Genomic DNA, 17,719 nt, shown 5'->3' with positions numbered 1-17,719 from the left:
TGCTACATCTGCAGCTTTGTCATACACCAAATTTCATTACGAAGCAGCTATCTGGCGTTTGAAGAGCATTCTTCAAAGGCAGAGACAAATTTACCATTGTGCCTAATATTCCTTTTGCGGGAGTTCAGAGAAGTTGGAAGAGCACCAAAATTGCTAAGAGATTGCCATAGCTACAAGTAAAAATAGCGCACAGAGCACAAGAAGCAGAGCACTAATGTCTACTTCATTAGAGAATTCTTTAGAGCGGGAAATGCTTCATAATTATTTCATCCACATGGGAAGACAGGGAATGGAAAGGCAGCTCTTTGGTTCCTCTAGAGAGCTTCTGGACTGAGTGAGAAAGTGGATCTGATAGCATGATGAAGTAGCCACTGGCCAGGGCATTCCCCCCAAATGCTATAGAGCAGTGGTAGGAAACATGTGGTCCTCCAGATGTTGTTGGACTCCAATTCCCATCGCCTCTGACTCTTAACTGTGCTGGTTGGGGTTGATGGGAGTTGTAATTCCACAATAGTTGGCGGGCCACAGGTTCCCCACCTGTGCTGCAGAATGAAAATATGCCCCCTGCCCACCTCCATACTATTAATAAGGGGGTCAAAGAAGCAACTAGAGTGTCTCTCCCCATTTTCAACTATCCTGACAGACGGAGGGGGGAGCTGCTACAATTTTAACATTCATTTTCACACCATGTGTAGTTGTAAATATCTACCGACAAACCTTGACAGTGGTCAACAAGTGCTGCAAGTGTCTTCAATCTTATCTTAGGATCGTATGTCCAAACTAAGAGACGCCGAAGTGTTAAACTACTCTCAATCCCCAAATTTACACCTTGATCGTCTTCTACCTGCAACTAAGAACAACAAGGGGCAAAGAAGATTTAGTCAATAATAAAAGCCCTTCAAGCTTTCCGCTACTACAAGCTTTAATTTCTAACCCCAGATATACATGTTCCTAATATGTTTTGGCATTTTTTAAAAATAATGCTTAGATTGAAAGAAATGTTACAGTTGTAATATAAAGAAAGGGAAGGGTAGCTGAAAGCTATAATTTGAAAAGAAATTAAAGAGCGGATAAATACAAAATGCTGAATGGCAGGACAGCGAGAGAATTCTGAAAGAAAAAAGAATTTCTTCTGTAAGAGTTCACTATAAAGAGTTTTAACAGTATTACTGTAAAAGCAGTATGATTGTAACATAATTTTGCAAACATTTCTGTTAGCTAAATACATGGAAAGTATTACATAGCAAACTTTCAAGTAAGGAAAAGGTTTACAGGCTTATTTGCCCATGCATAACAACATAAGCAACATACAGAATATGTTAGGAAAGAAAGAGGAGCCAATGTTACAAAAATGTGCTATCCTGGAACCAGCTCTTGTTCTTCACAGGTGAGTAGCTATTTTACAAGCCTGTTACAGATGCAAATAGTTTATAAAGTCATATTTTGCAACTAACTTGTTGGACTCAAGCAAAAACAGAAGTAATTATTTACCTGCGAGTGTAAAACAGACAGTAGCCTGTAGTACTCTTTGAGTTCCTGGTTTAAGGCAGCACAAAAACTCTGTAAGACAAGAACAAAAGGAACTAGTTCATATACATTCTAAAGAGCTCTGAACAACTTGCATACAACCTGACCACTGATTTTGGGTCTCTGGATAAGCTTCACAGCAAGTTAACCTTTAAAACTCAAGAGGTCATACAAAAGCACTCCCAAGTGGCAGGAAATGTTTCAGTTCAATGGGGTGGGGAGTATAAAGAGCCACTGGGTGACTAATAAAAACAAACTCCTGCAGAGTTATTAAGATAAAATTTGCCACTAAACTATAACTGTGTTCATTCATTAGAAATGTACAGATAGTACATAGCTGTCAACATTTCCCCTTTTTTAAGGGAAATTCCCTTATTCCAAATAGGATTCCTCGCAAGAAAAGGGAAAAGTTGACAGCTATGAGATAGTAAGTGTCCTGGACAAAATACAAAATCAAACCAAATGAGAAACTGGTAAAATAAACTCAAATAAAACCCATAACAAAAACGACTGCAATTTAAGGCTGTACATGGGCTGCCTTTAAAGGCATTCAGAAACAGGAGTTGCAGCAGCCAGAATAACCACTGGGCCCAGAAGATCACACCACATATAAACTGTTCTGGCCCAACTGCAGCAGCTGCCTATGTACCGGTATTTTCTGGGCCAATTCAAAGTGTGGGTTTCAAACTATATGGCTCGGGACCAAAATACCTAACAGAACTTCTCTCCCAGCACAAACCAACCTGTGCATTAAGATCCACATCAGAAACCCTCCCCCATGTGCTTCTGCTCCCCATCCCAGCACCTGAGACTGTTGCCTCATTCTGCATAATAAGAAGAGATGAAGAACCCGCTGGATCAGGCCAGATCTAGTACAGCATTCTGTTCCCACAGTGGCCAACCAGATGCCTGTGTGCAGCCTGCAAGCTGAGTGCAATAGCACTCTGCCCACCTGTGGTTCCATCAACTTGTATTCAGAAGCATGATTCCTCTGACAATAGAGGTAGAACATTGCTGTTGAGGATAGTAGCCACTGACAGCCTTGTTCTTCATGAATTTGCCTAATCCTCTTTCAAAGCCATCCAGGTTGGTGCCATCACTGCCTCCAGTGGGAGCACGCTCCATAATTCAACCGTGTGTGGCATGAACTACTTTTATTTGTCATCAATATCCCAACATTCAGCTTCACTGGAGGTCCACAAGTTCTAGTGTTATTTCCTGTCTATTGCCAGGTCTCTCATCCCATACCACACCAGTAACAACCTGTCAAGCAAAACAACAACAACAACAACAACAACAACAACAAACAAAATAAGCAAAACCAAATATTTTGAAGACTTCTGGGTTTTGCCCACATACCTGACCCACTAATCCAAATGCACGTTCCACGCTCCTCTGGTCAGTATACTTTCTTATTTTGTTATGCAGCCACCCTAATTCAGCAAGCCGGCTTGTTGTATCTCTCAGAGACTTGGAAATGCTCACCTAAAGTATTAAGAAATAAATGATGAACAAATAGTTAGAAGACTGGCATTAAATAAGCGTAGGATGAAACAAGCTCTAATGAACAAGGTAAGGCATAAATCCAATTTTCCACTAGAACCTGACAAGGTGTTGATCACATTCAGTATTGTTGATCTTCAGCAGAAAGAATATTCTATTAAGCAGTTACTTCTAAATGAGGAACAGAACCAGGCATGAGAACAAACAGGTCTTAATCCAGACATTTCCATATCCACTATAAATCTATTATGGCGAGACTCAAAATGGATTTTTTACTTTTGTCCTGCTCTCTAAATTGTAATCTTGCAGCTAGAAATTGTGTTATTACAGATTTTGTAAGCTGCTCTAAGAGTCTTTTTTGCCTTAAGAGTGGAGTAAAAATCTTTTAAGCAAATTAAACAAGTAAGTCAGGATGGTTCATAATGTCAGATGTAGCAAGTCACTGAGAGTCTACAGCTCTACGCACCGGGGGAAATGTGGCCCTCTAGATGTTGGGCTCCAACCCTCATCAGCCCCAGGCAGCATGACCAATGGTCAAGGAAGGAGCCCAACATCTGGAGGGCCAGATTCCCTGTGCCAGCCCTCTGTGTTCCCTGGACCAGTTTATTATTGGTTCTCTATCTTCTTCTTATTCCTAGAAAGCACTATTGTCTCCAAATGAGTAGCGTTTCAACTACTTCCCATGACTCAGTCTAAATCATTCTATGGGAAGCGACCTTCAGTTACGTCTGTGGCTCCTGAAGTAATCCTCACATTTTATACACTGACCCTTAAAGAAGGAATGCCTCTCTCAAATGCTCTAACTAAACTCTCTTCCTCAGGTTGCCTCCAATTTCCTTCTATATACTGTTGCTTGACTGGATTATACATAAGTAATCATTTTTTAAAAAATGTATCTCACCCGTGTAGGCTGACAGCTTGAAGTGAGCTTTTTAAATACAGGGCTATCTGGAAAACATGTTATTTCTATAAACTACCCTCCTAAGCTCCACAGATAAAAGTCCCTGGAAAAAAGCCTCTGATAAATCTCGGCTGCTGTAGAGATTCATATGGGAACAGGTGGTTCTGTGGTTGTGGCCAAATGTTCAATGCCCTTCCAAGGACATTGTTGCTATCTTGTAGACACCAGGCAAAGTCTGTTCATTTGGGCTTTTGTTTGGTAATGATTTAATTCACTGTGGGGCTTTTTGCTGTGGGTGGATGAGATGAGAATGCTGCTCATAATATTGCTGTTAATAATGCTTTTAGGGATATTTTTATTGTTCTTTTTACCATTTAACTGTGTATTAAGTGCACTTCTGATTTTTATCTGTTGTTTTTATGTTACTGGTTTACTGCCAACTGCCTTAGATGCCAACAATGATAGAAACATTTAAAAAAAAAGCAAAATTAAAACCAAGGCAAAAGAATTATTGAAAAGAGTGGATATACTGAACAGTTTCCCCTCCCTCTCCCTGTGTGCAGACTATCTATATAAAACAGGTATAAGATCTTTACTGTACCTTTCCGTCTACTTTGTAACAGTTCTCTGAATTGAACATTTTGATGATTTTGCCATCTATGCCCTGGAAGACGTATAAAATGTCTCTCACAAGATGTGCCTCTGTTATTTCAACAGAGCCTGAAAAGTGGGGGGGAAACAAACAGATTAAGCTACATACAGGATATTTAAGAATTATGTTTGCCATTTTAACAGCCAAAGCCTAACTATATTTAGTTCGAAATATGACCCATTGAGTTCAATCAAGCTCGCTCCATTCTTCAGGGTATAAAGGTAAAGGTAAAGGGACCCCTGACCGTTAAGTCCAGTGGCAGACGACTCTAGGGTTGCGGCGCTCATTTCGCTCTGTAGGCTGAGGGAGCCGGCATTTGTCTGCAGACAGCTTCTGGGTCATGTGGCCAGCATGACTAAGCTGCTTCTGACGAACCAGAGCAGCGCACGGAAACGCCGTTTACCTTCCCACCAGAGCGGTACCTATTTATCTACTTGCACTTTGATGTGCTTTCGAACTGCTAGGTTGGCAGGAGCAGGGACTGAGCGACAGGAGCTCACCCCATCACGGGGATTCGAACCGCTGACCTTCTGATTGGCAAGCCCTAGGCTCTGTGGTTTAGACCACAGCGCCACCCGCATCTCTTCAGGGTATAACTGCATAGAATTCCAGTCCTAAAGTGAGTCAGCAAACAGGAGCACAGTTCCAGATTTACTATTATTTTGATATCTAAAACCAAATCAATATTTCAGACCAAGTCATATCCAATTTCTGAAATATTTTTGCTACAAAAATAACCACTACATCTATGTAAACAAAGCAAACTTAATACTTTACAGCCTTGGGCCAGTTTAAAAATTCATGCAACGAGTCAAACGTAACTCCTAGTAGCCCCAATTTGGGGATGTTTCTACATGCATATCCACTCTTTTCGACTGGAACAGTGGACATTATAACCCAAAGTATTACCTGTAATAGCCTCCAAAAAAGACTCTTGAGGGGTTTAAGTACCTCATTGAACAAGCAGCTTATGACACTTTGTGATGAGCTTTACGCCAACGTTTTCAATGACTTTGTAAAAGCAGCTTCCTGTGTTCCTAGGTCAGACCATTGGTCTAATTAACTACAGTGGTACCTTGGGTTAAGTACTTAATTCGTTCCGGAGGTCCATACTTAACCTGAAACTGTTCTTAACCTGAAGCACCACTTTAGCTAATGGGGCTTCCTGCTGCCGCCGCACCACCGGAGCCCGATTTCTGTTCTCATCCTGAAGCAAAGTTCTTAACCTGAAGCTCTATTTCTCTCTTAGTGGAATGTGTAACCTGAAGCGTATGTAACCCGAGGTACCACTGTATTTCCTACACTGATTGGCAGCAGCTCTGCAGAGTTACAGGCAGGAGTTTCTCCCATACTCAATACGTGCACAAAACCCATCTGCTTTCTTTTTTTAAAAAGCCCTTAATTTGGAATATGAATTTATTTAGTAGCAGCTACATAATATAATGGCAGAATGCATCTGTTCCTTCTGTTACATCTTGCCAGACAGAATGAATAAATGTTTTTTTTTTTACTGGCACAACATAAACACAATAAATTAAGAAATGGAGATGGTTTCTCTCCCCCCCCCCACCCGCTGTCTGCGTAAGCCACTGCTGTCCAAGGCTCTATTCACATCATACTGTATCTGTGGCACCACAATATCAACCAGGTTTTAAGGGTGATGAGGGCTAAAAATAGAGGAACTCCATTAGATTGTCAAAGTGCAGGTTTTGCAGAGGAAGGCAAGAAAATGTTTTATGCAATATAATTTTTTCCGGAAAGTTACTGAGAAAACTCAAGAGTGTTCTACAAGGTCATTTACAGCCAGCTTTTAAAAAACTAACCTCTCTTCTAAATAAAAATTGTACCAATGATTGGGTTAGTGCAAGAATGAACTATAATTTGTTGTAGTGGGATTATAGCAGGCACCTTCTAGTGTTGCTCTTAAATACTTAGGCATAAAGTCATACCTTGGTTTTCAAACAGCTTAGTTTCCGAACGCCACAAACCCAGAAGTGACTGTTCCACTTTGCAAACTATTTTTGGAGGCCAAATGTCCGACAAGGCTTCCACGGCTTCTGATTGGCTGCAGGAACTTCCTGAAGCCAATCAGAAGCAATGCTTTGGAAGTCGAACAGACTTCCAGAACGGATTCCATTCGAATTCCAAGGTACAACTGTACTCAGAGTAGCCCCTTTACAGTCAATGGACTAAAGATTCTTAAGTTCAGTGAAGGCAGTGGATAAACTGTTATAATGCCTAATATTTGATACCACCCTCAGTGACAAATTCCACTTTATTACACATCTATACAAATACAAAGCTTATCTTCTTTAGAGTGCATAGTGTTGATACTGATTTCCAGCAAGATGATCAGAATCACTTTGCACTTTAAACGTAAACAAAAATGGTTTTGAAGTGAAATCATAAATTTCATGCATTTTTTAAAAAATCTATATATCCACATTTAAATATATGTAGCTCGGGCACTGAAGCAAAACCCTCCCCACCACCTAACTCCAGAAATGGGCAAATGACATGTTTAGCCTTGTTCCTCCAGAGTCCTGTAAGAGAGCAATTGGAAACAAAACTGAAGAGGCAGAAAGCCAACTGATGATCTCAGCACAGGGTGATGCCCATAGGAGGCAGAGCCATCAATTTCAATGATGCCTATAAAAGTAGTTTCTGGAACACGGGAAGAGTTATCCAAGGCAAAAGATAACCAAAATACGTGCCTCAAATTCAGAGGTCAACCTCACTGTCCCAGCACCACTTTATGGGTGTTCCCCCAGTGGTGGCAGAGCACACATATGTGACTTTGGTTCTTAGCACATTAGCCATTTCTTTTATGAAGCAAGGGCCCAAATAACTTATTTTGGTGGCGCACCAAAATGGCACAGACTATATGCCATTGGGTATAGTCTCATTAGGGACGCAGGTGGCGCTGTGGGTAAAAGCCTCAGCGCCTAGGGCTTGCCGATCGAAAGGTCGGCGGTTCGAATCCCTGCAGCGGGGTGCGCTCCCGTCGTTCGGTCCCAGCGCCTGCCAACCTAGCAGTTCGAAAGCACCCCCGGGTGCAAGTAGATAAATAGGGACCGCTTACAAGCGGGAAGGTAAACGGCGTTTCCATGTGCGGCTCTGGCTCGCCAGAGCAGCGATGTCACGCTGGCCACGTGACCCGGAAGTGTCTCCGGACAGCGCTGGCCCCCGGCCTCTTGAGTGAGATGGGCACACAACCCTAGAGTCTGTCAAGACTGGCCCGTACGGGCAGGGGTACCTTTACCTTACCTTATAGTCTCATTATTAGGCTACGGTTCAAACTAAGTGTGACATGACATCATCTAAATAACTCAAAGCAGCCTTACAATGCTGGAGTTTAAGCCAGAGATTGGGGTTTGTTTAACCCTTTCCCTTCCAACTGTTCTTCAGCTCAAAAGTGCCTCCCCAAAGCTATTTTTATACCTGTAGCCAGGGTACAGGGAGGGAAGTGAGAAATAGGTGCAGATGCATTCCCCCCCCAAACTGTCATTCCTCAACTTAATCCCTTAAATTACTTTTGGTTTTCTGCTGGTTGTTTTGTTTTTTTTAATGGGTAAAAAAAATGAAGCTTCATATAGTTTGAGCCTCAGGAAATATCTGAATAATGGGGGGGGGGTATATTTATGCTGCAATCCAATACCCTCTTACTTGGCAGTAAGTTCCAATGAACTCATTAAGGCTTTCATTTGAGAATATATATATATATATATATATATATATATATATATATATATATTCATTCTGCGCCGACCAGCAAAACATAGGAGAAAGAAAGTGGGCAGACTCCAGCTATTTGGAGATACCTGAATCAGCCGTTTGTGTAGTGAGGTCTGGGTATGATTCTTTGTGTTCAGGTAGCTAAGATTTCATACAACTAGTGTTCCTATAGCAGAACCTGTGTGTACACAATTTTCCTGGGAATTGTTATCAGCTGGTATCAAGGTCAAAGCTGAAACATCCCAATCTGAGCTAAGCACTGTGACGCAAGAATACAGAGAATGAACAATGAAATATATTTTTCTCACCCGTTATGTCCCCTTCCCGCCTTGACCTTGGCAGATTACGTGAAACAGTGGTTGAGAGCCCTTTTGAGGTAGAGTTCTGTAATGTAGGCTGGCCTGCGGTTAAAGTCCAGGCAAGTCGTGCCCCCAGCTGCTGCCGAAGGCAATCTCCCACGCCTGCACGTTGATAGGATTGTCTGCGGAAATAAAAGCTATAATGTAGCTATTGAGTTGTCTTACTTATAGCAAAACTACTTATATTTCTGCAAAATTTCAGCTCAAAAAAATAGGCAGATGCAGAAGGCATTATCATGGCCAATTATCTTTGGGAATGCATTTAGAAATTCACCATTTTGCAGTTCTTGACAGTTATATAGAAAAGGTAGTTGTTGCATGCCTACTAATGTTGCAACAGAGTACATAAAGCACCTCAGAAATTTCAGCTACCCATTCAAAGCCAGATGATTCCAACTATGGCTAAAGAAGCCCTGCAAATACAAAAGAATTGTTTGAAAATAATTCCTGGTAAATATTTGCAGTGGAAAAATTGCTAATTTCTGAAACAATCGTAAAAATAAAGGCTTTCTTACCTCAGCAGGGTGCCCATGATTGTTCTACAATTTTGAGACCAGCCAAAAAGTTGCTTCAGCTTAATGTTCTGACACCTCTAATAGGTCAATGCAGATAGCAAAGCAATTGCTCTTATTTTATTTTACTAACTCAGCCCTACTCATGGAAACAGATGTTTCTTACCTTGAATTCTCATGGATAAGCATCATCATATTTGGGTTAGCACCTTATTTTGGGTACAGTCAGGGTCAAGTTGCTAAGATATACCATGGGAAAGGGCAAGCCAGCTTCCCAGATCAGGAGCAGCAAGATAAGCCTGCTAAGCTTATTAAAACTTATCCAACACCAAACATTTCTGAAACAAATTGTTCAGGAAAATATATTTCAGACCAGATAGGACATCCCTGAAAGTTGTTGATGTTGTTCTTGCACTCTTGGATCTCAGAATTGAGCTGCAAGTTTCAGGAAAGTGGGATGACTTCCTCTGGTATTTCAAAAATATGGGAATTAAAAAGTAAGATAGATTTTCAGTTCTCCCAGTCATCATATATGGAACATACAAAGGTAATCGCCCCTTGGGACGACATCCTAGAATGTTGTTAATGAAAACAAAGATCTTCCAGACATAACCTCAGAGCTTTCTCTACAAGCACCTAAAATCTGTTATCACCCCATCCCAATATGGTGGTTTAGAAGTGAAAATGAGTAGAAAAGCTTCCCATAACTCCCATAAGAGAGGAAGAGCCAGATCTCAACACTTCTTTTGTCCTTATGGAAGGCTCATGGGCCCTTATTGGCTGACAGAACCTCTGGGAAACCAATAGGAAGAAAGCACTAGGATTAGTCACCCAGAAGCACTGGTTGAGAGTTAGCTCCCTTAGTGGCATAGGGCAGCTACAGGATTCATAGGAGTTCACATTAAAAATCAGTTCTTTTCCCTTATAAGGTCCCATGAAAGGAATTTGCAAGTGGCAATGTGCCTGCAGTGCCACTGTGAGGCATTGAGAAGGAAAAGCAAGCAAGAGCAACCACAATTCTTCCTGAATTCCCAGGAACTTAAAGGCAGCAGAAGAAAATGCTGGTCACCCCCCCCCCAAAAAAAAAGCTGAACCATAAACACAAACCACTAGTTTGGTGTACAAGGTTTGGAAGCCTCTTCCTTCGATATTCTAGTAGCTTGACCTCATAGCCAAGATCTATCCCCAATGTGATGACTACTTCCCCGTGGCACTTTCGGATAATGCCATGCTGCAAAAATTCTGCCTTGGTGCTGGAGCAAACACAATTGTCATCCAATGATTTCAAGCAAAAGTTTTCCCTGAAATCCAGCTCTTTGGAGGAAAGGCATGATATGCAAGCCATAAATAAACAAGTACCAGCAATTATGAACACATCGCTTTTATATACCCTCTCTCTCTTTTTCCTTTCCCTAGCTATACTTGCACTTGCCTTCATTAGAAGGTATCAGGGAGGGGGAGTTAGCAAGTATATCAAAAGGTGACTTATAAAGAACCATACCTTCCTTTCCAGCAACAAAGGCTGGATCTGGACACATCAAAGAAGTGTTTCAGTTTAAAGCATTGTAAAGTTAAACAGGGAAAACAGGTAGAGAAAAACGGGATTCCATGTCGCCATCTGGTGGCACAATGTTATATCGCACATACAACACATATAAATTGCTTTTTCTTTACCAGTCTAGCAGAGTCCAAAGAATGACCAGTCTTCTTGAAATTCAGCTAAGAACTGTTTACTTTATTCATATTCTAACCAAGAATTAAGGTTGGACTCCCGTTTTACATAATCTTTGACTAGCAGAAGACAGAGTGTCTCTGTGTTGTCTTGTAGACAACACTAGTGTGGTCCAGAGAGAGGGGGGATAGCTGCCTTTGATCAATAAGACTTTCAATACAGTCTTATGCGCATTTACTCAGAAGCACGTCTTGCTAAGTTCAATGGGGCTTTCTCCCAGGTAAGTGCACTAACCCCTCAGAGGCTTTCCCCCCATAACTACTTTGAATCAATGTATGGTCTTAGGCAGGCTTCCTCAAACTCGGCCCTCCAGATGTTTTGAGACTACAATTCCCATCATCCCTGACCACTGGTCCTGCTAGCTAGGGATCATGGGAGTTGTAGGCCAAAAACATCTGGAGGGCCAAGTTTGAGGAAGCCTGGTTAGGTATATTAACTACAGCAGTTCCACCAACCCTGAAGGACGGCTATTCCCAAAAAACACTGAAGCCCTCTGCCATGTTCCTTTGCTTTCAGATGTTAGGCAGACAGTGGCTGGGGAGGGTCTTTTAAGCAGTGGTGACCTATCTATGGAATCTTCTTCCCACATAGGTTTGCCTGGAAACTACTTGGATGTCTTTCAAAAAAATAATTGTAACAGCTTTAATTCCCTCTGAAATGTTTTTATTGCTCTGTTGTTTCCGCTGTTTGTTCTAACTGCTTCTTTCTTTAATCTTTTTTTGGACTTGCCATTGATTTTGCTATTTTAGCATATGCCACCCTAAGAAACACTGAGATGCAGGATATAAAATAAGCTTAAATAAGAGTCAAATTGACCTATGGTACAAGGTTAAGACGATAGCTGCCATGCAGGCCAGTTTCGTTGAACAGCAAGCCTTCACTGTCACCTCTGACTGCTATATATTGAAACAGGTCTCTCTGCATGGTTATCGGCAACATGAAAAATGTTCATTTACCCTGGAAGAAAGGACTGCGGGGTTGGTGTTGGCCCATTCGGGGCATACATGCCAAGGCTGCTGATTCCACTACTCCCCATACTGGCAGAATTCTGGCCAGACTGAGCATTCCGGTCTTGGTAGTTCAAAGGCAGGCTCTGGGGCCGGGCGTAGTAATACGGAGTTGAGTGGGCATCCCGTGGCAGTGCTTGAGCAAACAGGGAGGCGAAATTTGATACCTTGAAGGGAGGGGGAAAACAACCCAAAGTTTTAAAATAAACCCATTGCCATTAGCTAAATGACTATAAACACATTATCCTTCTGAAACCGATTGCCTATATATCTGTTTAAAAAGTAAAAATAAAATACAGAATACACTTTTCAGAATAAGCCCCAAAACTTTATAAAGAATTTTCTAAACAGATGCTAAACATTAGTAAGGCTAACCTCTAACATTTCAACTTTACGTTTGTCTCAGTTTTTTACATTGTGAGTTGTAATAATACAGTACTTCAAGGGGTGCTGCTGTTTCCTTCCATATCAACTTGCCGACACGCCAAGATCTTGCACCAGCAGCCTTCGTCTAAGTACCACCTCCATCAGAGGTGAGGTTTGTTCAGATAGACATGCCTGGCACCAACTCTACTATCTTTTATGCGCCAGGCAAAAACTTCTGTATTTAATGTTTTTCTTTTTTATCTTTTTGTATTTTTTATGTGCTAAATGTGAAAATCAATTAAAAAATTTGATTTAAAAAAAAACTTCTTTATTTATCCGGTCACGTTAAAACATTGTTACAATCTTTAGTTATGTTTTGCTTTTATAATTTCACTTTTATTGGCTTTTATTTTTGTTTTCCAGCTTTAATTCTTTTAAATCAACTTTAAAACACTGATAAAAAAGGTTGTGTGTGTGTGTGAATGCTCCATAAATTTCCTCCCATCGCTTGAGTGGTTCCCAAGCACCAACTTCCACTAAAGGAAGCCTAAGAAGGAAACATTTCTCATGCTTCCCAGAGCCACAGAACAGGGTGGTGGCAGTGGAGGAGGAGGGGTAGACCAAGGAGAGAAAGAAGCTTATTTCTCTGCTTTGTGTCTGCCTACCTCCTTGCTGCCCCTTGCTAGAAACGAGAGAAGATTTCAAAATGTAGACTTATTTTCTGTTGCTTTCTGTAGCAGTGGCAGCAACCTCAGGCATCAGAGGTTGAAAGGATCAGCAGAGGGCAGCTTTGATGTTCTCTTTTCCACCTCATGCCGCCTGTGACTGGCCAGCCATTACTTCTGATGCCTTCTTCATCCCTGCATTGCTCTTGCTGCTGCTCTTTATGTTACTTGGCAGTAGCAGATTGATTCTAAGGCCAATTGCAGAGGAGGAAGGACAGTAGCAGTGGCAGCTGGCCTAGGAACCTGAATCCGAGGGGCAGAGGCTCCAGAATGGGCAGGAGGACGAGCCAGCAGAGCTGGGGGCCTGCTGCAGCCTCTTCTGGCTGTTCAGATCACCTGAGCTGCTCATCCACCAACTCTTGCCATGCTGTAGTGCACAATGTCGCTTGTCTGTGGCTTAGCAAACTGCAGCTTAATGATACTTTTACATGTTCATTATATGTAAGATAGATAGACACCCATACCCACACCCACAAAAATAGCTACCTTGTTTGGCTGCTTGCGTGGATCTTCACTGAGGCTCAGCAAGAGGTAGAGGATTGACCACCTGTTCTTCAAAACTCCCTGCCACAAGAGGTAACTATTAGAAATGGTAACGTGGTTTCAAAATTAGTTCTAGTTTTACTTGCCCGTGAGCAAGTATTACCATGATTTAATAGTGGTATGGATGGGAGACGCAAGGTTAGAGTAATGGAAACCAAGCCTTGTTGACTAACTGTAGCGCATGACTGGTCTTCAGGCTTCGTGATTACTGCAAAAAAACACCCACTGCCAATTTTTCATTCAGCTGCGTTGGTCAAATCAATTAAAGACTTACAGGTCTACTTTTGTTCAAAAAGGAAAGTGGTGCATGTATACACCCATCACAGCTACTTGTAAGAAAGTCCTATTGAATTCTATGTGGGTTCGGACTGCAGCCAATATAGCAGAAGGTTATCTGCCACTTACGGTACCTCTGCCTGGATAAGTTCTTCCCTGATCTGATACTACTCAACCAGGGTGGGTGGATTATCTTCACAGTGCTATTTCAGCAAGCAGCTTGTCATAACCATATGATAAAAGTACTGATATAAAGTATTAGGAAGTGCTTAATGGCTATTCTCAACAGTTCAGGTCACTGTTCTAGGTTCTTTAAGTATGGTTTGTTCAATTTTTCTAATTCATTAATTTACCTTTGCAATATAAGCGGGAAAACTTGAGCTGTGGCTTAAACAAATGACTGATAGATCTCCCACCAACAGCTGGGCTTCATGCTAATTCATGCCCTGCTGTTTTTAGGCAGCTACTATACTGCTCTCACAAGTCTGGAAATTATTGAACTAGTCTCTCTATAGCAGAGGGAAGTCAACTAATTAATGCCAGGGAATAACGGATTTGCTTGCAGTATACAAAAGTTTGTGAACTTCGCTGAACTTCACTGTCAAAACTGACTCATAAATTCTCAAGTACAAAAGAAAGAAAACCAAGATCACTTAAGAGGCCGACAGAAAACCTGATCAATAAATCAATACACATTATCTTAAAAATAGATTGTGGTGAGATAAGTTTAACATAAAAAGCAAAACACATTTTATGCTGATGTATGTCCTTCCCATAAGAAGTCATATAGTCAACAAAAACCACGTGATGATTGTTTTTTACTTTCCTCAAAAACGGGCTTTTAATATTTTACAGGACAGGAGATCAGAACAAACTCAAACACAACTCATTTCCTTGATCTAGCAAAGCCACATTAGTGGTATTCTTTACACAACAATTAGCAATTAGTCTCCATATTGGATATTGGGTTGTTCAGAACACATTCCTGTACCTGTGAGTGGAGTTTTCTGTAGAGTTCTGAAAATACAGCAGCATTCTCTTCCCTTCCTTGCCGCACAACTTTAAAAGAGAAAAGGCAAGTTAAAAACACTGCAAGCTTGCCATGTGCAAAATTAGCATTTAAACTAAACAGAAATTCAATTAGCACAGATATCTAATTCACTGAGCTACCAGCTGCTTTGTTACAATGTAGATGACTATTCATTCTGGCCAGAAGGATGGTGTCATATTTAAGACTAGGCCTGTGATCCTAGTCAAAGGCTGCTTAAGAGACCTTATGAAATAACATTAAGTGCTGTTCCTTCCAGGAGAAAGGGATATGTGTGGGTAATTTGCGAGAAGATCCATGAGCACAGATGTTCTGTGGTCCATGTCCCGCAGGCAGAGGGTGGGATTTCCAGCAGTCATGGATCGGCAAGATTCAAAATCCCTTGACACACCCACAAACTGGCCCAAGACTATGCCAGGCCTGGGCCTGGAGTATAGTAAGCCCACAACTTATGTTCTGGGGATCATGCATAAAGCCAAAATAGCATATCATCAAAGCACATTGGATCAATGATGGGTAGGATTGCCAAAGTTCTCCGCCCCACTGGACATCCGCTCTTTTACTTATTTTTTTGCCAAGCATGTAAAGTTGAATGTGTGCAAGTTAAATGTGCATAAGTCTACTGTATTTATTTCTCTCTCATTAGAATCAATGGAAGGGAAAGTGAAAAAATCTGCTTCCTCCACCTGTCACCCTAGCTTATTTAGCAGCAAGGCGACAAATGTGGTGATCGCTCTGCCACAGGGTCTCCCCCAAAGGACAGGAATGCTCTGTGTCATCTCATCCAATGAAATGACCCTATATGAATATGTTTCTATGTAAAATATTCAAGTCTACGCTGTAATAATAGATAAATGCAGACATCTCCTTCCATATTTTCCTTACAACCACATATGAAGGATAAAATTTGTTCAGACAAAAGAATAAATACATCTACTCTATATTACACTATCTTCTTGCTTCTACCCTGCTAGCTTCTGCTGACACAGTGATCTATTACTATAATTCATATTACTCTCTCGCTCTCCTATATGAGAGAATTAAAAAAGAATTAAAATCACCTGTTTCAATTGGTTTTTAACAGATGTGTCTTTTGGACATTCTGCTGGGTGTTGTTTTTTAAATAGCTTTGAAAATATTTTTGTACTAGTTTATATGCTAATGTTTTGTTTGTTCATAAAAATTAGTTTTAGAAACTTTTATAAGGAATTGTGTGAGAAAACCTTTTCACAATTTTATTATTTACAGGTAGGTAGCCGTGTTGGTCTGCCGTAGTCGAAACAAAATAAACAATTTTATTATGGCGCTGCATTTTATTATCGTATTTTATGCTTGTTTTGCTGTTCACTAAGCTTGAGTAGACATAGTCTACAGCATCTTATAAATATTTTAAATAAATAAATATAAAAGCACATATATGCAATGGTGAAAAACAAGGTAATAGTTTATACTGATGAACAGTAAAGTGAACCTGCTCTATCATAAGAGACAAAACCCACACAGCATTGAACACCTTATAAAACTTGCTCTGAACACTGTTAAAAAATAATAAATAAGCTTACGTTCTTTTTTAATTTTTTCTGCTACAAGAAATTCATCTCTTTCAACAGTAGGGGCAAAGTTGCTTCCAATGACTCGCACTGCATATTGAAACTGCTGGGCTACATCAGCTGAAATAAAATCACAATTAGTCAACTGTTAATAATAGTAAGACTGTGAAAATGCATTTAATTTTATGAGTGGTACTGTGGTCTAAACCACTGAGCCTAGGGCTTGCTGATTGGAAGGTTGGCGGTTCAAATCCCTGCGACGCGGTGAGCTCCCGTTGCTCGGTCCCTGCTCCTGCCAACCTACCAGTTCGAAAGCACGTCAAGGTGCAAGTAGATAAATAGGTACCGCTCCGGTGGGAAGGTAAATGGCGTTTCCGTGCACTGCTCTGGTTTTGCCAGAAGCGGCTTAGTCATGCTGGCCACATGACCTGGAAAAACTGTCTGCGGACAAACGTCAGCTCCCTCGGCCAGTAAAGCCAGATGAGCACCGCAACCCCAGAGTCGTTTGCGACTGGAACAAATACTGTCAGGGGTCCTTTACCTTTACCTTTAATAATAAGAGACTGTGAAAATGCATTTAATTTTATGAGTTCCATACCTACATACACACACACACACAACAATCTTGTGTCTTCCTGCATAAACAGGATTTTTGGTGTCTAATACCACAGTTTGCTCAGAAGCAGTCAGCTGAAGTAAGAAACATAGTTTGGATTACTTCAGAAGTTCATTACAGGGTTGTAGAAACTTCATGTCCATTTATAGGCACCGCCATTAAACACAGGTCATAAAAATCATAGAATTTGAGATCTCGAAAGGATCCCAAGGGTCACCTAGTCTAACCCCCTGCAATATAGGAATCTGAACACATGGTCCCACATCCAATTTGAAATCATTCCAGACCCTGCTTAGCTTTCCAAATGCACTAGCAATTTCATTGCTGAACTACTAGGGGGGGCTTTCAATGACAAAGAATGATAAGTAAATATTCCCTGGCATACTCATAATGTGCAGAGGATTATACATTCTGTGATATTCCAGGAAGGGATACATGAGAACACCCAACTATTTCCTCCTAGAAATCTGCCCATGAATCCCACTCTATCATTTGCACATTGCTCTACCCCGGAACATTGTATTTATCCTCACACTATTCCAAAGACTTTTCAGCTGTTTGGCTTTTGCTCTCAATTTGAACACGACTTTAAATAACAGTATTTGCATGCATTTCTGCCTTTAACAGTACGGGGGAATAAATAAAGCATTAGAAATACAGTGGTGCC

At 41.0% G+C, this 17,719-nt stretch overlaps 1 protein-coding gene across 3 annotated transcripts in view; it reads right to left on the bottom strand.

Moving 5' to 3' along the window:
• TUBGCP3 (tubulin gamma complex component 3) overlaps window positions 1-17,719 on the bottom strand; it is a 57,302-nt gene that overhangs the window by 28,840 nt on the left and 10,743 nt on the right. For 2 of the 3 annotated variants that reach the window (XM_077927666.1, XM_028728113.2), the window contains exons 2-10: window positions 16,449-16,556; window positions 14,830-14,897; window positions 13,506-13,583; window positions 11,878-12,095; window positions 8,627-8,799; window positions 4,533-4,651; window positions 2,887-3,012; window positions 1,492-1,560; window positions 718-850 (exon numbers count right to left, since the gene is read on the bottom strand). In XM_077927666.1, coding sequence (XP_077783792.1) covers window positions 718-850; window positions 1,492-1,560; window positions 2,887-3,012; window positions 4,533-4,651; window positions 8,627-8,799; window positions 11,878-12,095; window positions 13,506-13,583; window positions 14,830-14,897; window positions 16,449-16,556 — 1,092 coding nt within the window. Of the gene's footprint in view, window positions 1-717; window positions 851-1,491; window positions 1,561-2,886; window positions 3,013-4,532; window positions 4,652-8,626; window positions 8,800-11,877; window positions 12,096-13,505; window positions 13,600-14,829; window positions 14,898-16,448; window positions 16,559-17,719 lie in introns of those variants that run through there. The other variant, XM_028728114.2, reaches the window with a different exon arrangement.

The sequence above is a fragment of the Podarcis muralis genome, chromosome 4 (genome assembly GCF_964188315.1).
Source record: "Podarcis muralis chromosome 4, rPodMur119.hap1.1, whole genome shotgun sequence".
In the NCBI taxonomy this organism is placed as follows: domain Eukaryota; kingdom Metazoa; phylum Chordata; class Lepidosauria; order Squamata; family Lacertidae; genus Podarcis; species Podarcis muralis.
Note: the sequence above shows the minus strand (reverse complement) of the source record. Positions and strands in the feature narration are given on the sequence as shown.